At 40.4% G+C, this 24,608-nt stretch overlaps 1 protein-coding gene across 2 annotated transcripts in view; it reads right to left on the reverse strand.

The window, feature by feature from the left end:
- Positions 1 to 3,435: 3,435 nt before the first annotated feature.
- xdh (xanthine dehydrogenase) overlaps positions 3,436 to 24,608 on the reverse strand; it is a 73,378-nt gene continuing 52,205 nt past the window's right edge. The window contains exons 14-35 of one of the 2 annotated variants that reach the window (XM_062041597.1): positions 23,561 to 23,745; positions 23,337 to 23,499; positions 19,650 to 19,739; positions 19,413 to 19,582; positions 19,223 to 19,349; positions 16,535 to 16,654; positions 16,371 to 16,467; positions 16,186 to 16,310; positions 15,982 to 16,115; positions 15,820 to 15,907; positions 12,589 to 12,675; positions 12,286 to 12,477; positions 12,080 to 12,225; positions 11,935 to 12,016; positions 11,711 to 11,806; positions 11,433 to 11,636; positions 11,314 to 11,366; positions 11,136 to 11,250; positions 8,524 to 8,589; positions 8,273 to 8,461; positions 8,020 to 8,187; positions 3,436 to 7,953 (exon numbers count right to left, since the gene is read on the reverse strand). In XM_062041597.1, coding sequence (XP_061897581.1) covers positions 7,903 to 7,953; positions 8,020 to 8,187; positions 8,273 to 8,461; positions 8,524 to 8,589; positions 11,136 to 11,250; positions 11,314 to 11,366; positions 11,433 to 11,636; positions 11,711 to 11,806; positions 11,935 to 12,016; positions 12,080 to 12,225; positions 12,286 to 12,477; positions 12,589 to 12,675; positions 15,820 to 15,907; positions 15,982 to 16,115; positions 16,186 to 16,310; positions 16,371 to 16,467; positions 16,535 to 16,654; positions 19,223 to 19,349; positions 19,413 to 19,582; positions 19,650 to 19,739; positions 23,337 to 23,499; positions 23,561 to 23,745 — 2,748 coding nt within the window. In that variant the 3' untranslated portion in view covers positions 3,436 to 7,902. Of the gene's footprint in view, positions 7,954 to 8,019; positions 8,188 to 8,272; positions 8,462 to 8,523; positions 8,590 to 11,135; positions 11,251 to 11,313; positions 11,367 to 11,432; positions 11,637 to 11,710; positions 11,807 to 11,934; positions 12,017 to 12,079; positions 12,478 to 12,588; positions 12,676 to 15,819; positions 15,908 to 15,981; positions 16,116 to 16,185; positions 16,311 to 16,370; positions 16,468 to 16,534; positions 16,655 to 19,222; positions 19,350 to 19,412; positions 19,583 to 19,649; positions 19,740 to 23,336; positions 23,500 to 23,560; positions 23,746 to 24,608 lie in introns of both variants that reach the window. The other variant, XM_062041588.1, reaches the window with a different exon arrangement.

The raw sequence follows: 24,608 nt of genomic DNA on the forward strand, positions 1-24,608 counted from the left end.
ATATTTACAGTAACAATGAGCAGCACTTTGAGAAAAATACTACAAGCAGATAAAAACAAGTAGCAGAAAGTATGCAACAGTACTTACTGTATATAGCACACCTGGACAAATGAAGGTCCGGGGGCCACATGGGGGCCGTTGAGCTTTTCAATCTGGCCCGCCAGACATTCCCAAATCTTTCTTTTAGATGTTTAAGATGTAAAGTGTAGCTGCCATTATGATGTGCACTCACCTTTTAGAATGACCTTCAACTATACTAAGTCTTTACATGCTTGGAATCTGCATCTTATACTAGTTACTATGTCATCTAATTACTTACTATGCTCATCTAATTAGTTACTATGCTCATCTAATTAGTTACTATGGTCATCTAATTACTTACTATGCTCATATAATTAGTTACTATGGTCATCTAATTAGTTACTATGGTCATTAATGAGTTATTATGCTCATCTAATGAGTTACCATGGTAATGTAATGAGTTACTATGGTAATGTAATGAGTTACTATGGTAATGTAATGAGTTACTATGGTCATGTAATGAGTTACTATGGTCATGTAAGTCACAGCAGCTCAGACGAGGTACCAAGCAGTGTGGGTGGGGAGTGTTTCCACAGAGTGTGAAATGTGGGTGTCAGGGACAGACGTGGAAGGAGGTTTTCACAACAAAGTAGTAAAGCTTAGTGATATATCACATATATCAGATTGTAGGTGGCTTTGTTTACCCTTCATGTTTATATTTCACTGTGTTTGTTGCATTTTTGTTGTGTTTGGCTTGATTGTAAAATATGTGGATGGAGAGGGGGTGTGACGTTCATATGTTGTCAATATTCACTGTTTTATCCTTCATAGTTAATATTGTAACATTCTTTATTTCCATGTACATTCTGAGTGTCTCATTCAGTGAAAACATTTAAAATTCCATTCCGTTTTTTAAATGATCTGTCTTAACGTTTTTAGCTTTCAATCAGTAGAGACTCCTCCCACTCCCACCAAGGACTGTTTCCACTGCTGGACTCTAGAAAGAGGTTCCGCAGCCTCCGTAGCAGAACCTCCAGGTTCTGTAACAGCTTCTGCCCTTAGGCTAAAAGACTCTTGAACGCATCATAATAATCCCCTCAATTCCCCCCAAAACAGATGAACTGGCTGGACTATAAAGACAATATAACATACATCCATAAATGTGGATGCATATGCAAAAGTGCAATATATTTATCTGTACAGTAAATCTATTTATTTATTTGGGGGGGGGGGGGGGGGGGGTAGGGCAGGTTCTGGCTTGTGCCAACCTGTGATAGTCCCTCTCCAGTGTTTTTTTAAATGTATTTATTTATTATTTTATATATTTATTTTTTCATTTATTTCATATATATATAATATATATATATATATATATATATATATATATATATATATATATATATATATACATATATATATATATATACATATATATATATATGTATATATATATATATATATATACATACATATATATACATACATACATATATATATAATATATATATATATATATATATATATACATATATATATATATATATATACATATATATATATATATATACATATATATATATATATACATATATATATATATATATACATATATATATATATATATACATATATATATATATATATACATATATATATATATATATACATATATATATATATACATATATATATATACATATATATATATATATATATATATATACATATATATATATATATATATATATATATATATATATACATATATATACACACATATATATATATATATATATATATATATATATATATATATATATATATATATATATATATATATATATATATATATATATATATATATATATATATATATATATATATATATATATATAAAAGTGTGTGTGTGTATGTACAGTATGTGAATGTGTATATACAGGACTGTCTCAGAAAATTAGAATATTGTGATCAAGTCCTTTATTTTCAGTAATGCAATTTAAAAACATGAAAATGTCATACATTCTGGATTCATTACACATCAACTGAAATATTGCAAGCATTTTATTATTGTAATATTGCTGATTATGGCATACAGCTTAAGAAAACTCAAAAATCCCATCTCAAAAAATGTGAATATTTCCTCAGACCAAGTAAAAAAATAAAGATTTATACCGTATTTCCTTGAATTAGCGCACCGGCGGTAATTAATTTAAAACCTCTTCTCACTCCGGCGCTTACCAAAGGCATGCGGTAAATGTAGGCATGCGCTTATAAATGTGAGTGCGATGTAAGGATACCATCATGACATCGCTTAAAGCCGCAATAAAATTTAAAGCACAATGAATCATCCGGGGAGTTCTTTTTGTTTGGGTCTGAAAAGGCAATTATAACGTGACACTCTTTATTTTTACAAGGGCTCATTCAACAATTACGTACGCATTCTTCTCCAGGATTTTGACCCCAACCCCCGTACGCAAAATTGACTATACAAATGATGGTACTTAATTGTGCGCATTTCCCCCCCAAGATTTTGACCCCCACCCCCACCCCCCTTTGCATACGTAATTGTTGAATGGCTCCCAAGTGGCTGCGTTATAACACAGCGCTACAATTAATTGTGATATATTACGCTGGATGTTGCACACAGGACTCGGGACATATGGTATGTACATCTATGCTTATATTTATGTTCAACTATGTCACCAACATTAAAACAATTTGATTGTTTTGTAAGTAGCGTGCACACATTAGCATTTCTAAAGATAAGTTTACATGCGATTGGTTTTGGTAGCATGTTGTCTGCGCTAATGTGCCGGTGTATAAATGCCAGTTTACACACAATAACAATATGTCACAGCCTTTATGAAATATGTCACTAAAAGTCTTAGTCGTTGCCCCCTAAACTCGTGACGTGTCACTCGTGACGTGTCACTCGTTTTGTACTGTATACCAGTGCAAACAATACGCTGAAGGAACACTTGCAGTACCGCGAACTGCCAGGTAATGCTAAAAATATAGTAGGTACGTGACTTACCCAGCGGTAATTCTAGGCATGCGCTAATTATTTTGCAAAACGAGTTTGACCCTGCGGTAAATCGCGGCATGCGCATACTATATACCCGGCGGCAATTCAAGGAAATACGGTAAGAGCAAAACAAAATCAAACACTTGAAAATGTGAATGAATGCACTCAGTACTTGGTCGGGAATCCTTTTGCACGGATGACTGCACCAATGCGGCGTGGCATGGAGGCAATCAGCCTGTGGCACTGCTGAGGTCTTATGGATGGCATGGAGCCAATCAGCCTGTGGCACTGCTGAGGTGTTATGGATGGCATGGAGCCAATCAGCCTGTGGCATTGCTGAGGTGTTATGGATGGCATGGAGGCAATCAGCCTGTGGCACTGCTGAGGTGTTATGGATGGCATGGAGGCAATCAGCCTGTGGCACTGCTGAGGTGTTATGGAGGCTTCAATAGCGGCTTTTAGCTCATTTGCATTATTGGCTCTGGTGTCTTTCAGCTTCTTCTTCACAATACCCCACACACTCTCTATGGGGTTGAGGTCAGGGGAGTTGGAGGACAGTAATGCCATGGTCGGTACACCAGTTACTGCTGGTAAATGAAATCGTCATCTCCGTAGAGCTTTTCAACAGATCAATCACACATTGTGCCAGAAACATGAGCTAATTACACTGCAAAAAGTCAGTGTTCAAAAACAAGAAAACAAAATACAAAAATGAGGGGTATTTTATTTGAACTAAGCTAAATGATCTGCCAACACAACAACAACATTTGGCTGGTCAAGACTTTCCAAAACAAGTCAAATTAGCTAACCTCAATAACCCCAAAAATACCTTCAAATAAGTAAATTCTCACTAATAACAAGTGCACTTTTCTTGCTAGAAAAAAAAGAGACATTTTGCTCAATATGTTGAAAAATGTTCTTAAATGAAGTGAAGTGAATTATATTTGTATAGCGCTTTTTCTCTAGTGACTCAAAGCACTTTACATAGTGAAAGCCAATATCTAAGTTCCATTTAAAGCAGTGTGGGTGACGTGTCTTGCCCAAGGACACAACGGCAGTCACTAGGATGGCGGAAGTAAATGCTAGTGCCGTCATCTTCACATAATGATATGCGCTCGGCATCATGATTTATTTATTTTTTTCACGCTTGAAGTAAGAAATGATTACCGCATTTTTCGGATTATAAGTGGCACTTTTTTGTCACAGTTTGGCCGGGGGTGCGACTTCTACTCAGGAGCGACTTATGTGTGAAATGATGAACACATTAGCGTCAAATATCAAATGATATTATTTAGCTCATTCGCACAAGAGACGAAGCAAATGGCAGCCATCGTCACTCACACGTCAACCAATAAGAATTCGGCGGGGGCGGGTCGTGGCAGAAGTGCATTGTGGGTCATGGGATGCTAACTGCTATATGCTATTGCCGTAGCTATTAAAATTAGAGATGTCCGATAATATCGGCCGATATATGCGTTAAAATGTAATATCGGAAATTATCGGTATCTGTTTTTTTATTAACGGTATCGTTTTTTTTTTTTTTTTTTTTTTTTAATTAAATCAACATAAAAAACACAAGATACACTTACAATTAGTGCACCAACCCAAAAAACCTCCCTCCCCCATTTACACTCATTCACACAAAATGGTTGTTATTAATATTCTGCTTCCTACATTATATATCAATATATATCAATACAGTCTGCAAGGGATACAGTCCGTAAGCACACATGATTGTGCGTGCTGCTGCTCCACTAATAGTACTAACCTTTAACACTTCATTTGACTAATTTTCATTCATTACTAGTTTCTATGTAACTGATTTTATATTGTTGTACTTTCTTTTTTATTCAAGAAAATGTTTTTAATTTATTTATCTTATTTTACTAATTTTTTTAAAAAGGACCTTATCTTCACCATACCTGGTTGTCCAAATTAGGCATAATAATGTGTTAATTCCACGACTGCATATATCGGTTGATATCGGTATCGGTAATTAAAGAGTTGGACAATATCGGAATATCGGATATCGGCAAAAAGCCATTATCGGACATCCCTAATTAAAATGGATCACATCAACATTGGCGGTAACTTATAAAAAGTGGACTAAAATGGCAGCGAAAAGGAAGTCCTATAGTGCAGATTACAAGCTGGACGTAGTGAAATATGCAGCAGAGACAGCAATCGAGCAGCAGAAAGAAAGGAAACGTGCATACCAGAGGAAGATTTCATGGGATTTAGCGATTAGGAGTGACAGATTATTTGGTAAACGTATAGCATGTTCTATATGTTATAGTTATTTGAATGACTCTTACCATAAACTACTTCCTTAACGTAAATGACCGCCATAACCACAACACCAGGGGGAGCTCCACTAACCACGTTAAAGCCAGATTCCCAACTAACAAAGGTCTTAACTCATTCTCTTTCTATGCCACATCAATGTGGAATGCGCTCCCAACAGGTATAAAAGAAAGGGCATCTCTATCCTCCTTCAAAAGCGCACTAAAACAACACCTCCAGGCAGCTACAACCCTAAACTAACACCCTCCCTTCCACATAATACTTCTTTGGATTGTAAACAATCAAATGTAGACACGTTTTCTTACACTTTTTCTTATACTTTCTGATGTCTCTCTATGTTCTCTACTTGCTGTACATATCCTACCAAGTCAGTCCGACACCGTTTCAATGTCCATTGCTCTGATGATGCAATTGTTGATGCTGATTGTTGATACCAACCAAACTTACCCCCCACCCCGGATTGTAAATAATGTAAATAATTCAATGTATATACTCTGATGATTATCTTGTGTGATGACTGTATTATGATGATAGTATATATGATAGTATATATCTGTATCATGAATCAATTTAAGTGGACTTAAACAAGTTGAAAAACTTATTGGGGTGTTACCATTTAGTGGTCAATTGTACGGAATATGTACTGTACTGTGCAACCTACTAATAAAAGTCTCAATCAATATGTTACGTTAACATAGCAGTTGGTTATTTATGCCTCATATAACGTACACTTATTCAGCCTGTTGTTCACTATTCTTTACACATTTTAAATTGCCTTTCAAATGTCTATTCTTGCTGTTGGCTTTTATCAGATATATTTCCCCAAAAAATGCGACTTATACTCCAGGGGCCGTACTTATCAAGCTTCTTAGAGGGCCATTTTACACTTAAGTCCTGAGAATTTGTGAAATTTAGTCCTACTCTCAAACTTAAGAATAAAAGCTTTTTATCAACGTTCTTAAGTCTAAGAATCACTCCTACTCTCCACGATATTTAAGAGACCTTCAGAGGTGTCTTAAGTGGTTAGGAGTTGCCAGCAGGGGATGGCACTGAGGCGAGAGAGACGTGCGCCAACGTTCAGGGAACGGAACAATGTTTTTTTTTTTTTTGATGACGAGCAGCTGATCAAACGGTATCGTTTAGACAGAGCGGGTATTATTTTTGTCACAGATTTAATACTTTTCGATTCCTTGTTGATTTCTGCATGTGTCTGCAGTGGGCTAGTATATATAGAGCCACCCACACCACTTTCAAATGAGTTGCCTAATTAATGAATTGGAAAGAAAATGTTATGACAGTAGCGTATGTGTGTGGCCGTGAGGTGAGTGACGTCAGTGAGTGTGTGGGCGAGAGAAGAGAGGGAGCGGTATTGTGAGTGCGAGCCGGGACTCAAGATTTGCAACTAATCGCCGGACTCATCATTCACTCTAAAGTCGTCCGCTGTGGAGAGCCACTGCCGGGTAAAGTGAAGGGTGTTGCCCCGAGCATACATCCTGGAGAAGTGTCTCCCCTGCCTCTTTGTTACGGTCTGGGAGCAAGAAGCAGGAAAGGTGCAACAAAAAGGAAACATTTATTTTTGATTCATTGCCAATATTGTTTGTTTGTTTTGTATTATTTTGTAGTTTATTGTCAAAATATACACTCCCATTGTCCACTTCAATATTTCCAAGATATTTCTTTATTCTTAGACAACGGATTCCCTTCCGTGATTGGTCATTTCTATGGACACAGAAATGACGTCACCTAAAATTGCGTTTACGGCACATAGTAATGTCGTAATTCAGCTCTGAGTGTGACACTTAAGATTCAGTCCTACACTTCGCTGAAAGTGTGAGTAAGACGCTTGATAACTAACTTTTAAGTGCAGCTTTCAGCCAAGAATTTATTTACTCTTAAGTCAACTCTTAGCAGACTTCTTAGGAGTAATTCTAAGAAGCTTGATAAGTACGGCCCCTGTGCAACTTATATATGTTTTTTCCTTCTTTATTATGCATTTCTGGCCGGTGTGACTTATACTCTGGAGCGACTTATACTCCGAAAACGACGGTACTTTCAAAAAGTAGTTTTCTACTTGTGAGTGTTGATGACACAACAGTTGATATTCTAGTTTCAAACATGTTTTACTCAACATAGCTCATCACATCTCAGCAACAAGCTTTGATTGATTGATTGATTGAGACTTTTATTAGTAGGTTGCACAGTGAAGTACATATTCCGTACAATTGACCACTAAATGGTAACACTGTAATATCTTACTGAGATCATTTAGGAGCAAAACACTTCAAACAAGTAAAACACTCCAACATCAAATCTGCTTAGTGGGAAGAATGATCTTATCAGACATAAAAGAAGTAAATATCAGCCGTATTTGAGATATTTCATCTTGCTTGGATTTCACTTTTTGCAGTGTAGCCTGGATCAGTTCTACTTTCAAAATAACTTCTTTATGGACTCAGTGAACATTTGACAATAGTCTTGTGTCGACAAACTTGTTTTGTTCTTGAAGTGTGTGTCCATCTGGTGATGTGTGCTTCTGGTTTTGGAGGCCAAAACTAGACTTGGACAGACCAAGGGCGGAAGGTTCCAGGCTTTGCTGAAGGATTCTGACACACAAACATCTGCTGTTGCTAACTCCCACAACAAAGGAGAGAACATATTCTCTTCCTTACCAGTTTGGTGAAGCGGTCGCTGCAGGCATTTCTAATCCGCTCTGCAGAGGCGGGGCTGTCCAGCCTGAAGGGGCCAGCGAGGCCCGAGTCAGCCCGTGCTGCCTTTATGGCGTCTTTGATGGCGAAGAAAACGGATGCCGCAAGGAACAAAGGAGGTTCGCCCACAGCCTGAAAAAGGGACAAATCATCTCAGGCTTTCACATCAATCAATCAATAATCAATACTTGTCATTGTATGTTGATAGTGTGATGACCTTGGAGGCAAAGATGGCCTTGTCGTTGGGCGCGTCACGAAGCAGCGACACAGTCAGATGGGTTGGAATGTCACCAAAGGCCGGGATCTTGTAAGAACCTGGACCCCGAGTGAGGAGGACACCGTCCGGAGAATAGTGGAGCTCCTCCAGGGTGAACAATCCCACACCCTGCATGAAAGCCCCCTCAACCTCAACACACAAGTAGAAAATGTCATGTTTCTGGAAAAAAACAACATCTTATTTGAACTCACCTGACCGATGTCGATGGCTGGGTTGAGGCTGATGCCAACGTCCATCACAATGGTCGAGCTCACGTTCTAAATCAAGCACAACAAGTTACACAAAGACTTAGACTTTTTTTAATGTTTTTGCTAGTTCTGACTAGTACTATTATTTTACGATATTTTCTAAATTAAATGCATACTTTTACTCAAATGCATTTCCTACGAGCATCTTGGCTATTTGCTACCTTTCGTTTTTGTTTCGGGAGCCAATGGCTGCAAAAAGTACTACAAAAGCCAAAAGCAGTGAAGTTGTCACCTTGTGTAAATGCTAAATAACAACACACATGTACACACCAGTGAAGTTGTCACCTTGTGTAAATGCTAAATAACAACACACATGTACACACCAGTGAAGTTGTCAGGTTGTGTAAATGCTAAATAACAACACACATGTACACACCAGTGAAGTTGTCACCTTGTGTAAATGCTAAATAACAACACACATGTACACACCAGTGAAGTTGTCACCTTGTGTAAATGCTAAATAACAACACACATGTACACACCAGTGAAGTTGTCAGGTTGTGTAAATGCTAAATAACAACACACATGTACACACCAGTGAAGTTGTCACCTTGTGTAAATGCTAAATAACAACACACATGTACACACCAGTGAAGTTGTCAGGTTGTGTAAATGCTAAATAACAACACACATGTACACACCAGTGAAGTTGTCAGGTTGTGTAAATGCTAAATAACAACACACATGTACACACCAGTGAAGTTGTCAGGTTGTGTAAATGCTAAATAACAACACACATGTACACACCAGTGAAGTTGTCAGGTTGTGTAAATGCTAAATAACAACACACATGTACACACCAGTGAAGTTGTCACCTTGTGTAAATGGTAAATAACAACACACATGTACACACCAGTGAAGTTGTCAGGTTGTGTAAATGCTAAATAACAACACACATGTACACACCAGTGAAGTTGTCACCTTGTGTAAATGCTAAATAACAACACACATGTACACACCAGTGAAGTTGTCACCTTGTGTAAATGCTAAATAACAACACACATGTACACACCAGTGAAGTTGTCACCTTGTGTAAATGCTAAATAACAACACACATGTACACACCAGTGAAGTTGTCAGGTTGTGTAAATGCTAAATAACAACACACATGTACACACCAGTGAAGTTGTCAGGTTGTGTAAATGCTAAATAACAACACACATGTACACACCAGTGAAGTTGTCACCTTGTGTAAATGGTAAATAACAACACACATGTACACACCAGTGAAGTTGTCAGGTTGTGTAAATGCTAAATAACAACACACATGTACACACCAGTGAAGTTGTCACCTTGTGTAAATGCTAAATAACAACACACATGTACACACCAGTGAAGTTGTCACCTTGTGTAAATGGTAAATAACAACACACATGTACACACCAGTGAAGTTGTCAGGTTGTGTAAATGCTAAATAAGAACACACATGTACACACCAGTGAAGTTGTCAGGTTGTGTAAATGCTAAATAACAACACACATGTACACACCAGTGAAGTTGTCAGGTTGTGTAAATGCTAAATAACAACACACATGTACACACCAGTGAAGTTGTCAGGTTGTGTAAATGCTAAATAACAACACACATGTACACACCAGTGAAGTTGTCAGGTTGTGTAAATGCTAAATAACAACACACATGTACACACCAGTGAAGTTGTCACCTTGTGTAAATGGTAAATAAAAAGAGAATACAACAAATCCTTTTCAACTTATATTCAATTGAATAGACTGCAAAGAAAAGATATTTCAACGTTGTTATTTTTGGCAAATATTAGCTGGTTTGGACTTTGATGCCTGCAACATGTTTCAACAAAGCTGAGTAATAAAATGAGTAATAAACCCTAAAGAAGACATAAAAGGACTGGACTGTGTATAAATAAAGCATCTTTATATTTATGTTACTTTCAGAAGTATCCAGTAAGAAACATGTCCACTTCCTTCAACTTACTGCTTCATGAGCTTAATGAAGAAATGTGGCCACTAAGTGTCGCCAAAAAAAACAATTACCACTCCACTTCAACTTAAAGACAGCATGAGTCCATTCCAAATGGTTAATAATGAATAGGTAAGTGTTTTTTTATACCTACAGAACCATTGTTCTGTTTGACTCATTACACTTGAGCAAACATTTTCCAACATTCCACACTACAAAATAATACAAGTATGTATGATTCCTTAGATCAATATCAGTATCGGCCATGACTCAAGGTTCCAAGATCAATATCGTAGCAGGTTCAGGGCACCCCTAGAGCTCACACAATGATTGATCTCGTTGTCATCTATTATTGTTATTGGCTGTAATAATAGGAAGATTATCAGGCTAAGTGTGGTTCAGGCTTAAAATGTCTGTTTGTCCCGCGGCTCATTGACAAGTTCTCCCTTTGGCCCTTGGAGGCACTCAGATTGCTCATCTCTGGTCTAAAGGGAAGACAGACTTTAGCTGGAGGGAAAAACATTTTTTTGAAAGGGACAAAATGCAGAGTTGAAAAGGGACAAAGACAACTTGATGTATGATAGGGTAAATAAAAGTGATCTGCAGTTAGGTTTGCAAACCTTGTGAGCTCCAGTCAAACAATCAACCTCCACTTCAGAACAGGCCACACCGTAGCTGAAGTAGTTGAACGCTCGGCCAGAATTGGTTTCAAAGTCATATCCTAGATCTGGAGTCCTGACAGGAAACAGCCTTGAGTAAAAATGGACTTTTGGATAAGTTTACTGACAGCTGACCCACTTGTAAAAGCCGTTGGCACTCAGGCTAATTCGGTCAAAATACGCTGCTTTGACCTGCAACATGGAAGCACCAAGTCAGTGTGGTTCAAACTACTTGGTTAAGTTCACAATGAGACTCACCCAGTCTTCCCATGATCCTTGAGGATTTTTGCTTTTGTAGGGGTCTAGACGCTCTTGAAGTTTCTGGCAGGCATTTTTCACAGCAGCTCCATTGAGGTCCGAGGACACTGAGGCAGCAGTGGGACTTGTGTTAGGGACAGTACTAGTGCTGGTCTCTGATATGTGGATCTTTGAGTGGGGCACGCCGAGAACCCGGCTGGCAACCTGTAACAGTAGAGTTTCTTCTAAATCTAGCCTTAAAGATGTCCAACAACTCTACTTCCTCTTCCGCCAAATACCTGGACCATTTTTGTGTGGAGTCCTTGTCCCATTTCTGTCCCACCATGGGTCAGCAGCACCGAGCCATCTGTGTAAATGTGGACCAGTGCTCCGGCCTATAGAACAAACTCCATTAAGGCTTAATTGGGTTGTGAAGATTCACCATTTGATACATTTGGTGCCAAAACCACCAGCTTTTGTAAAATAGTAACAAGACTGAAGTTCTATTGCCGGCGGGTCATACCTGGTTAAGGAATAAAGCGGTATAGCTGATGCCAAACTTGGTTGGTATGACGGCAAGGCCTCGTTTTGTCCATCGATTCTGTCTGTGGAAGCATACCAGTTTCAACATTTCAACATGTAATCACGCCAGCAAAACATGAACCCACTTGTTGTAGAGCTCAACAGCAGCTCGCCGCTCCCGATATCCTGAACGGGAAAGGCACTCGTCCCAGCAGCGGTCCAATGTGATCTGTTCCAGGACCTGGTTGTAAGGGGTCGAGTCGCCTTCTTTGTACAGGTTCAATCTGCGAACCTGCAAAGGAATAAATAACTTACCACACTGATTTGGTACTGTGAGTCCCACTTCCCAGACCTTGTCCGTCGGCACGCCAAGGCTCTGAGCCACATCTGTTATCCAGCTCTCAGCGACCAGCATGCCTTGGGGACCTCCAAATCCTCTGAAGGCAGTATTAGACGGTAAGTTGGTGCGGCACAAGAAGCCACGACCACGGACGTTTGGAATCCTGTAGGCGTTCTCCATGTGGAACAGAGCGCGCTCCATGATCTGTTGAACAATTTCCCTTGTGGATCATTAAAGTTTGCCTAAGTCTAAGTCTCTATCTAGACCACAACCAGAAAAGGATGTCTTCATCAGAGTGCATGAAGGACTACTCACTGCGAGAGAGAGGTCAAGGGAGTTTCCAGCGTTACTGTAGTAGGACACATCCAGAGCTACGATCTTACCGCTTTTGAGGAAACCCACCTAAAGCAAAGACATCAAATATCGTAAGTTATTCTACTTATTATTTATTTTTGTTGTGCGAGTACACGTGGTTATTCCCCGTTTTTATCAAAATATAACTACAGATGTCAACATCGGCGTGGCGCGGTTGGGAGAGTGGCCGTGCCAGCAACCTGAGGGTTCCTGGTTCGATCCCCACTTTCTACCAACCTCGTCACGTCCGTTGTGTCCTTGAGCAAGACACGTCACCCTTGCTCCTGATGGGCGGCGGTTAGGGCCTTGCATGGCCATCAGTGTGTGTGAATGTGGAAATAGTGTCAAAGCGCTTTGAGTACCTTGAAGGTAGAAAAGCGCTATACAAGTATAACCCATTTACCATTTACCATTACCATTGAACATTGTGTATGTGCTGAATGCTTCATTTATGATCGCTGCCTTTGTTAATAATGAACTCTTTCAGCTTTTGCTCACATTTGCTCTCCTTAATTCAGACTTGCTGAGTTGGCTTGTAGCAAAAATATGTTTTAAGAAATACAAATAATATCAAGATAATACTTCAATGGTAAATACTCAACTTTAAAAGTACCGTATTTTTCCGGACTATAAGGCGCACTCAAAAGCTTTTCATGTTATAACCCAGTAATAATTCTGTTTTTCTTACCAATCTCGCAGCTATTTTATTTGGTGGTGTAATGATGAATATGATCAATAGATGGCAGTCACACATAAGAGATACGTGTAGACTGCAATATGACGCCAGTAAACAACACCAAAACTTTAAATGTTCCATTGAAAATATAGAACATTACACGCGGCACTCAAAAATCTGTCAAATGTTTTAGTAGGACTTTGGTAAGCTATGAAGCCACACCACTTGATGGATTGTCGGCGCATTAAACATACCAGTATTACTATGGTGTGTGTATAAAGACCGCAAAATGGCACCTATTAGTAGGCATATTATCTGGTGTTTTGTTTTGCAATAATATGCAAAACAAACTTTTCTTACCTTCTGGTACCTGCTGATCTGTATTTGGAATCTGCATAAGTCCTGAAAATTTGCACGCGTCCGCCATTGTAGTCCGTGATGACTCCATAGTTGATAAGCTTCTTCTTTTTCTCTATCTTCTTGTTATGTGACATTCATGTTGCCATTTCTAATATCAAGTAGTGTAAAGTTCTTACTTATATCTGTCAGTAAACTCACCATGAAAGCACTAAAACATACCGGTGTAGTGACTTTACATTATTCACCCAAGGAACTTTACTTATTAGAGAGTTCCGGTCACGGGACACATTTCGGGCGTTGTTGTTGCACTAGTGAGCCACGGATGAGGAGATGCTGCTCCGTTACTGATTGAAGTAAAGTGTGAATGTCATTAAAACAGTTAGCGCCATCTTTGGACACTTCTTCCACTCCCGTCCTTGCACGCTACACCGCTACAACAAAGATAACGGGGAGAAGACGCTGTGCAATTTTAAATTTCCCGCTAAACTTCCGGTTGAAAAGGTCTATGTATGATGACGTATGCGCGTGACGTCAATCATTGAAACTGAAGTATTGGGACACATTGTGTCCAATACAAATTAGCTCTGTTTTTATCTCAAAATTCCACAGTATTCTGGACATCTGTGTTGGTGAATCTTTTGCAATTTGTTTAATGAACAATGGAGACTGCAAAGAAGAAAGCTGTAGGTGGGATCGGTGTATTAGCGGCTGGCTGCAGCAACACAACCAGGAGGACTTTGACTCGGATAGCAGACGCGCTAGCCGACGCTAGCCGCCGACCGCACGGATGATCGGGTGAAGTCCTTCGTCCTTCCGTCGATCGCTGGAACGCAGGGGAGCACGGGTGTTGATGAGCAGATGAGGGCTGGCTGGTGTAGGTGGAGCGCTAATGTTTTTATCATAGCTCTGTGAGGTCCCGTTGCTAAGTTAGCTTCAATGGCGTCGTTAGCAACAGCATTGTTAAGCTTTGCCAGGCTGAGAATTATTAACCGTGTAGTTACATGTCCATGGTTCAATAGTATTGTTGATCTTCTGTCTATCCTTCCAGTCAGGGGTTTATTTCTTTTGTTTCTATCTGCATTTGAGCCTAATGCTATCACGTTAGCTCCGTAGCTAAAGTGCTTCACCGATGTATTGTTGTGGAGATAAAAGTCACTGTGAATGTCCATTTCGCGTTCTCGACTCTCATTTTCAAGAGGATATAGGGCTATATAAATAAACATTGATTGATTGATTTAGTATCTGAGGTGGTTTAAAATACAAATCCGTGATCCACAATAGAAAAAGGAGAACGTGTGGAATCCAATGAGGCAGCTTGTACCTAAGTTACGGTCAGAGCGAAAAAAGATACGTCCTGCACTGCACTCTAGTCCTTCACTCTCACTTTCCTCATCCACAAATCTTTCATCCTGGCTCAATTTAATGGGGTAATCATCGCTTTCTCGGTCCAAATCTCTCTCGCTGCTGGTGTAAACAATGTGGAAATGTGAGGAGCCTTTCAACCTGTGACGTCACGCTACTTCCTGTACAGGCAAGGCTTTTTTATCAGCGAGCAAAAGTTGCGAACTTTATCGTCGTTGTTCTCTACTAAATCCTTTCAGCAAAAATATGGCAATATCGCGAAATGATCAAGTATGACACATAGAATGGATCTGCTATCCCCGTTTAAATACAAACAATTCATTTCAGTAGGCCTTTAATGCACCTTATAATCTGGTGCGCCCTATGGTCTACTGTTTTTAATGTAACCTTGCTGCTGCCCTCTTGGCCAGGTCTCCCTTGGAAAAGAGATCTTTGATCTCAATGGGATTTTACCTGGTTAAATAAAGGCTAATAATAATAATAATAATGGTCTGAAAAATAGGGTATATCAAACAAACCTTTAATGAAGTGATCAGTGCAAAATCATACGTTCTTGGACTCTGCCTTCCTAAAATCTTGCACCTTCACTCTTCTTGTTTACCTCTCAAGGAACTCTGAAGACACGTTGATCTTTTTCAGGATTTTAATGGTTGGCAAGCATCGGGCATTTCTCTTCAGGAAAGGCAAAATCCTGCCCAGAACATTATGACAACAGTCGCTCGCTGGCCCTCCACTTGCAGCCTCGCATAGTTAACAAGTGAATACAAGCTAGGTCAGCATTTTGTGTGTCCTACCTTGTATTTTCCATAGAATGGATGTCTTCCTCCAGTGATCAGCATGTCTTCATCTCTGTCCAACATGCACCTGACGGGCCGCTGCAGCCTGCCACACCAAGTAGAAGAAACATGTAACGTGCTGCTAGGAAAGTGTAGAAGAAAAGGTCGATCTGGCAATACTTGTGCGCTGCCACAGCCACCACAGTAGAAAGAAGGGTGGAGCGACTCTCTTTCCCCCCAAAGCCTCCACCCATCCTTTTCACACGGACTGCCACCCTGTTGGCAGGGATGCCCAAAGCTTCGGCCACCGAGAACTGAAATAATAAGAATCAGAGTCATGTTCACAATCTGCTCTGTACTTCGACATTGAAACTTCTCCTTCACCTGCGTGTGAGAGGGAGCCTGAGTGGAGACAAAGATCTCCATTTCATCATCTTCCCCCCGTGGGACAGCCACTGTGGCGTGGGTCTCCAGGTAGAAATGTTCTTGGCCACCGATGTGCATCTCACCTGTCACCAAGCAGTCAGTTCAGCCAAAAAGGCGTGTTACCCATCTGCATACATTCATACCTTCCAGAACATGGTCTGCCTGTTTAAAGCCAGCCTCCAGGTCTCCCTTCTGCATAGTTCTCTTTTGCTGATAGAAGGATTGGGCAGCAATTGCTTCCTTTGGAACAAACCAACAGCTGAAATCCATGCACTTTTTAAACGTGGTTTGAGTCAGCTGTTTTCACCTGTATGGTGACGATAGGCTGCAGCTCCTCGTAGTGGATCTTGACGGCTTTGGCGGCTCGCTGGGCATGAAGCTGAGTGTCGGCCACCACAGCGCCGATGATGTGACCCACACATGTAACCTATAGTGGACAATGCCAGAACCACTTTCATATTCTTCACTTTTTACCTGTTTATTAGATGTATCCAATGTAGTTTATGTCACGACATGGACTATGGCGCAGTTTCCCGAGATGCAAAACAACTGGACCGGACATGGCTTGAAGGTAGATACATGCTTTAATAATGACTATAAAAAGGTACGAACGAAAAGCGCGCACAAGGTGGAGAACAAACTTGGCTAAGAAACAAAAACTAGCACAAAGGCAAAACTATGGACATGAAACAAAAGCACTTAGTGTGGCATGGACTATGACATCAACAAGTAGCAGAGGTAACAGAGTTCATGTCGCCAGCACGACCAACACAAAAAGACAGGCTTAAATAACAGTGACATGATTGACAACAGGTGCGTGAGTGAAAATGTGAACCGGGTGGAACTAATGGTTGCTATGGTGACAAAAACCCAACAGGACATAACTAAAGAAAACATGATCACAGACATGACAGTTTAGAGATGCAATTGATAATTTTATACAAAACCCAAAACCAGTGAAGTTGTCACGTTAGATGAGATTACATTAGATGAGTTTATTTCAAAGGGGACAATGCAATTTCACAAAAACACTTAACTACACCTGGTTGAAATGACAATTAGCCAGAAGGCTAGATGTCATCTGTAGTCCCCTGGCCAGGATGTCAAAAAAGCAGTAAAATTACAATTTAAAAAGAAAAATCAAAGAAAGAGAGAGAAAAATAAATACAGCACACAGTATATATACAATATGATAAAACAAAATAAACATAACATTTATCTTAGCATGAAAACAGGCTCATGTTTTAGTGCTGGCAGCTGTCGGCGTTGATAAGACACATTTGACATGTTTTAGTGAAGGCCTTGTAAGTTGTGAGCAGTTGAACCTCCTCAGGTACTGACTTCCACACCCTTACTGAGCAGGCCCACTTACTGAAAGTGCAGAGGAATATAACAGTCACCTCCAGTCTTTCTTTGGCTGATGAACTCTGCCAGAGGATCTGGAGCCAACTCATGCAGAACTTTATAGCTCACTTTGAAGTCTGCAAATGTGTGAAGACTGTCCCACTTTCAAATACTGTATTTTCTTCAAATGGCTCCGTGGTGATAGTGTCTAGGTTGTTTATCCATTACTTTAATTGCTTGTTTGTACAACATTTCCAATGGTATTTTCTAACTCTGACCAGCTGGTAAGGCAACAGTTGAAGTGGCGGAAAATCATCAAATGCAAACACAATATTGCAGCTTCAGTTGACATTTCATTTCATGAAAATTAGCGAGATTAAACTTGATTATTTTACACAATTTGCCAATACGGGCTTTAAAGGAAAGCTCTGAATCTTGGATCCCTCGGGTGGTACTGCACCAAAAAGCCACATCGGTGTGTAAAGGATATCACCACATGGGCTCAGGAACACTTCAGAAAACCACTGTCAGTAACTACAGTTGGTCGCTACATCTGTAAGTGCAAGTTAAAACTCTACTATGCAAAGCCACAGCCATTTATCAACAACACCCAGAAACCATGCCATGCAACACACTGGTAAAAATGCCCCTGTGCCAACTTTTTTGCAATGTGTTGCTGCCATTAAATTCTAAGTTGATGATTATTTGCAAATAAAAAAGAAGTTTCTCAGTGTGAACATGAAATATCTTGTCTTTGCAGTCTATTCAATTGAATATAAGTTGAAAAGGATTTGTTGTATTCTCTTTTTATTTACCATTTACACAACATGACAACTTCACTGCTTTTGTATCAAAATATAAATTGCATGCTGTTTTATCTCTCGCCACATCGCAGTTATGGGCCGCTTTTAACAGTGAATAATATACAGTACGAATATAAATGTGTACATATATAAAACATGTTTTTTTACGTACACTGTACAAAAGCAATTATTTACATTGTACTGTATAAAACTGCCAGCTCAATTTCACAATTTGACTGTAATATCTGCAGGTTTTTAAAAACATTTTTTACAGCATATAAAATAAAAAAAATACATGGAATTAAATTAAATGGAATAGAAAAAACGATGCCACTGGTTTTTTTTTAATGTAAAAATTAATGCTAGTTTTTTATACTGTAAAATCTATGGTTGTTGTGTTTTATAGTGTATTATTTCTCTCTATTGAAAGTGGATTTTACTGTAAAAGTTTTACATGAACAGTTTGTTGGATTACTTGCTTTGAAATCGTAAGTCAAGCAGATATTGAAGTATTTATCTTTATTTCAACAATAACATTGTTTGGAAATGTGTGATGATATAATATGTTGTTTTATTATTAGAGATGATTCAAGTGTAAATATATGTAATACATTGATTAAGAAAAGATAAGGTACTTTATTTACACATTTATTTCCAGGCTTTCACAAATTGATCAGCCGTGGCCTGGAGTTTGACACCTGTGAAATGTAACAAATAGTATTTTCCGGCTATCTTGTTACAAATCAACTTTGCACCCCCGAGCCGTTTATATTTGTATCTTTTATTTGGTCTTGAAATACGCTCGGAGCTGTTAAAAAGAACCTTTGGCAGAGGAAGAGCAAAGCTACCTGGCGGTCAGCAAAGACGGTCTCATCGTGCACAATTGTCCCACAGGTGTTGCTGCCAGGTATGTCACCAGCAAAGAGACAGCAGACAAAGCCAGGAGATTGTTCAGCTGCTGACGAGTCAATGGAGCTGGGACACAAATACATTTGTGAGAGCAGATCAGAGATTGCTTGAGAGCGAGCCGAGTCTTACAGGATGCGAGCGTGTGCCTTGCTGCTGGTGACGAGTGCCAGGTACAACTCCTGCTCAAACAGCGGCATGTCGTCACAGTACACCGCCTCGCCCGTCGCCTGCTTCAAGGCAGAGAGGTGCATCATGGTACGGCCCAGCACGTCATCTTGGCTCTGACCTTTTGGGACCTCCTGCAGGGGGAAAGTTCATCCATCTTTCAATTTGCTCTAATGCTCCTGATTGGACAGGGAAGTGTACCTGGTAGATCTGGACGCTAGATGGCGTCTCTGGGTGGTAGAGCTCTGTGGCACTAAGGACGTCAGATGGGAGTGTCTCCACGTTCAAACCCTGGCAGATGACAATTCCTCAAGCTTAAGCTCAGTTTTTCAAACAGGGGTGTCAAATGTTTTCCACCAAGGACTGGATACGGAAGAAATTAACCTCTTAAGGCCCAAGCTGTTTGTTTACATGCTTCTTTTTATTTCTCTTTGCTATTTGGGCTTATTGGACCCTAATTAGAATACAAACTAAGAATCATCTTTTGATATGATGTACTTAGTCCATAAGTAACAAACGTGTACTTCATGTTTAGGGACATGCTAATTCTTTTTTTTCCAAATTCCATTATATGTTATACTCTTCTGACACCACCAGATGGCAGTATAAGTGTCCACATAAGGGCCATAAGACCCCAATTCAGTAGTGGACATCAGTGGTCCCCAACCTTTTTGTAACTGCGGACCGGTCAACGCTTGAAAATTTGTCCCATGGGTATTTTATTATTATTATTATTTTTGTCATAAAAAAATACAATCATGTGTGCTTACGGACTGTATCCCTGCAGACTGTATTGATCTATATTGATATATAATGTAAGAACCAGAAATATAAAAAAAATAAAAAAATAAATAACAATTATTTCTTGTGCGGTCCATGGACCGGTACTGGGCCGCCCCGCGGTGGTTGGGGACCACTGGTGTACACCATTTTGGAAATAAGAGCTAAAAGGTGCTGTCCACGCATGTGGCCACTAATACTTTAGAAAGGACGTGGAGCAATTTCGATATTTAAGATTTTGAAAATATTTTTCAAACAGGCTAAAAAAAAAAAAACATGTCAATAAGCATTCCAGGAAAAACTGTTTACACAGCAATGTGTTATAAGTCAGTGGTCCACAACCACCAAATAAAAATATTATATGATAATATATCAGTATATATGATATACTGTATATATAATATGTAAATATTACATATATGTTATATTTTATATTGCTACTATGGTACATTTTTAGTCTACGTTATACCTTGTGTGCATTATCCTTTCCATCCTTTGTAACTGAGCTACTGTGTGGAACAATTTCCCTTGTGGAACATTAAAGTTTGTCTAAGTTATTTTACAGGCAATTACAAGAAAAAATATATATACTGAAGTTAATTGTTTTTTTTTTTTTACTGTAAATACTTTATGGAAATAAAGGTAATTATTTTAATTTGAAAAATAATGTACAACGACATTTATTTCACTCTGATGTCACATTAGGGTCAAAGTTTAGTGCGTAAATAAAACAAAGTTAACCCGCTTTCATACTGGGGCCGCTGACTAAACCTGACAGACTACTATGGATAGCTGGGGCACAAGAAAGCAAAATAAATGATAACAGCAGCTACTTCAAATACGGGTTTGTTGCTTCCATGCTAATGAGCCTAATCACTTGTTGCATTTCTTCTAATCGGATTAAAGTTCCAATGACCTATTCAGAGTGTTTGGCAATAGCATGGTAAACACTGCTGTTCTCATCCAAGACTAGATGTTAGTCCGTTGCCCCCACCAAACCATGGACAGTCACACATCAAACCACAATATTCTCAAGACATCAAACTTAAGGCTGCTACCGATAATGAGTCAGTGTTCATTTTGTGCTTCATTTGATGTTGTCAGGTAAATAATAACATTACATTCAAAGTATACTTACTTATACTTTTTCTCGTTAATGTGCATTGGCGCTCTTTTTATGTAGATTTCTTGTTTAGTTGTAAGTATAAACTAGAAAGTTCCTGCGGAAATTTTGATGGGCCTGCTACCTGTGCCCTGGACCTCTGGCCGGGGGTCGTCGGAAGCCGCCGTACTTTTAAGATGGTGCCGAGTGTCTGAATCCGTGAGATTTAGGTGTAACTGTACAAAATGAGCCCCAGAGCTAGCCTAAAACAGTAGCATGTTTACATAACAATGCTAACATTTAGCATGTGTGCAAACGTTAGCATGATAACAGTTAGCATGTTTCATATACCAAGTTATATGACTCAAAAGTGTATGTGTGGCTGCGAAAATAGAGAAAAAAGTGTAAAATTAGATGAAAAACTTGGCATGCTTAAGTTAGCTTGCTATCGTTTGCATGCTGACAGTTAACAAATGTCACATACCAAGTTATATGACTCTGGTGTAAACGGTTGCAAAACTAGCTGAAAAAGTTAGCAAGCTAATGTTAGCATGCTAACAGTTAGATTGTGTCACAAAGCAAGTTATATGGCTGGGGAATTAGAGAAAAAAGTTGAAAATTAGCTGAAAAAGGTTAGTACTTTAATGTTAGCATGCTAACAGTTAACAAGTGTCGCATACCAGGTAAAAGGACAGTAGGGTAAATGTCAGGTTGAAACACAGATGACATCTATTAAACAGACCAGACGCAAGGAATTAAACAAAGACAGGATTCAATTTGGCTCAGAAACGCGTAGACCTGGTCATCGGTGTTTCAACCTGACAGTGAATGCGTGCAAAATTAGCTCAAAAAGCTTGCACTTTAATGGCAACATGCTAGCATGCTAATGTTAACATGCTTCGTGAAAGAATGGCTGAGCTACAAGAGAAGGAAATCTCGCAGGTCGGAGCGTTCTGCCGGAAATATTCGCCATTATAACAGTTGCGTACCTATTCAATGGGCCCATGCCGATTAGTTTTTGGAATCGTGTCGCCATGGTAACACGAAATGTTCCGAACTTAAAGTACCCCCATCGGCGGGAACGAGACCTTTCCGACGGTATAACATATGTGGGGGTTTGTGGGCCGGTTCGTCACGTATTAAGTGTAAGAGAAACGTGCGGCACTATAATACAAGTTGAACTATGAGCGATAATATGATGGGCTGCTCATTCACTGCTACTTGCAGCAGGCCCATAATGAATGGGCGCTGACATGGCAGCAGGCCCATAATGGTTAGAGTGTCCGCCCTGAGATTGGTGGGTCGTGAGTTCAAACCCCGGCCGAGTCATACCAAAGACTATAAAAATGGGAGCCATTACCTCCCTGCTTGGCACTCAGCATCAAGGCTTGGAATTGGGGGTTAAATCACCAAAAAATGATTCACGGGCGCGGCACCACTGCTGCCCACTGCTCCCCTCACCTCCCAGGGAGTGATCAAGGGTGATGGGTCAAATGCAGAGAATAATTTCGCCACACCTCGTGTGTGTGTGTGTGTGTGTGACTATCATTGGTACTTTAACTTTAATGATGAATGGGCGCTGGCATTGCAGCAGGCCCATAACGAATGGGCGCTGGCATTGCAGCAGGCCCATAACGAATGGGCGCTGGCATTGCGACAGGCCCATAACGAATGGGCGCTGGCATTGCGGCAGGCCCATAACGAATGGGCGCTGGCATTGCGGCAGGCCCATAACGAATGGGCGCTGGCATTGCGGCAGGCCCATAACGAATGGGCGCTGGCATTGAGGCAGGCCCATAACGAATGGGCGCTGGCATTGCGGCAGGCCCATAACGAATGGGCGCTGGCATTGAGGCAGGCCCATAATGAATGGGCGTTGGCATTGCAGCAGGCCCATAATGAGTTTTTTGGAGACTACAAAATCCAAAGTGGTCCCCGGGCCCCACCTTGCACAGCCGTGCTTAGAAAGCTGCTATATTTGAGATATCGGTCAGTGGTCAGCTGACCTGCCCTCGGAGTTTGTGCAGCACGGTCAGGTAGAACTTGTAGAAGAGGCTGAGGGTCAGAGTTTGCCGATACGTAACCATCCCCCCTGGCACAGAGGGATGAAGGGTCAACTCCTTTGCCAATAAGGAGGACGCGTCGTCCAACAACTCCTCCCCCCAGCACCTGAAAGAGGTCAGAGGTCAGAGGTCATCCCGCACTCCCTTCAATCATCTCTGCTTGTTACCTTCCAAGGAGTTTGCCTGCTGTGTTTGTAGCCATCACCGTGGTCGCCGCCATGCCGCCGTAGCTCAGCTTCAAGTCCTCCACCACGCAGGTGCCAGGTGTGAAGGTAACACTCATGGCCGCCGTGACCACGCTGATGTCGTCTTCTCGGCGAGGGGATTGTTTGAAGGCTGAGACAAACTGATTCTAGAGAGGAACAGCAAGTAGTTAGTGAGAGACAGTCCAGGTGTGTCTCCATTTCTCCCAACAAAAAAAAGCTAACGTGTTGATGTTTTGTTCAGATAATTAGCATGGATTGTTTTGTGTGAAATGGGCCCCCAGTGTCCTTAAATGTGTGTGTCATGACTAGGGGCCTCACTCACTTCCTCATGTTGTTAGCTTGGTCACTCTCCATAAGTCATTATTAGGGGCAGAGTCCCTTTGGGACAGAGGACCCTATTGTATTTCTAGTTAGGGAGCGAGTCCCTTTGGGACAGAGGACCCTATTGAATTTCTAGTTAGGGACCGAGTCCCTTTGGGACAGAGGACCCTATTGAATTTCTAGTTAGGGACCGAGTCCCTTTGGGACAGAGGACCCTATTGAATTTCTAGTTAGGGACCAAGTCCCTTTGGGACAGAGGACCCTAGTTAGGGACCGAGTCCCTTTGGGACAGAGGACCCTATTGAATTTCTAGTTAGGGAGCGAGTCCCTTTGGGACAGAGGACCCTAGTTAGGGAGCGAGTCCCTTTGGGACAGAGGACCCTATTGTATTTCTAGTTAGGGACCGAGTCCCTTTGGGACAGAGGACCCTATTGAATTTCTAGTTAGGGACCGAGTCCCTTTGGGACAGAGGACCCTATTGAATTTCTAGTTAGGGACCGAGTCCCTTTGGGACAGAGGACCGTATTGAATTTCTAGTTAGGGAGCGAGTCCCTTTGGGACAGAGGACCCTATTGTATTTCTAGTTAGGGAGCGAGTCCCTTTGGGACAGAGGACCCTATTGTATTTCTAGTTAGGGAGCGAGTCCCTTTGGGACAGAGGACCCTATTGAATTTCTAGTTAGGGAGCG

Source organism: Entelurus aequoreus, linkage group LG01 (assembly GCF_033978785.1).
Source record: "Entelurus aequoreus isolate RoL-2023_Sb linkage group LG01, RoL_Eaeq_v1.1, whole genome shotgun sequence".
Lineage (NCBI taxonomy): Eukaryota > Metazoa > Chordata > Actinopteri > Syngnathiformes > Syngnathidae > Entelurus > Entelurus aequoreus.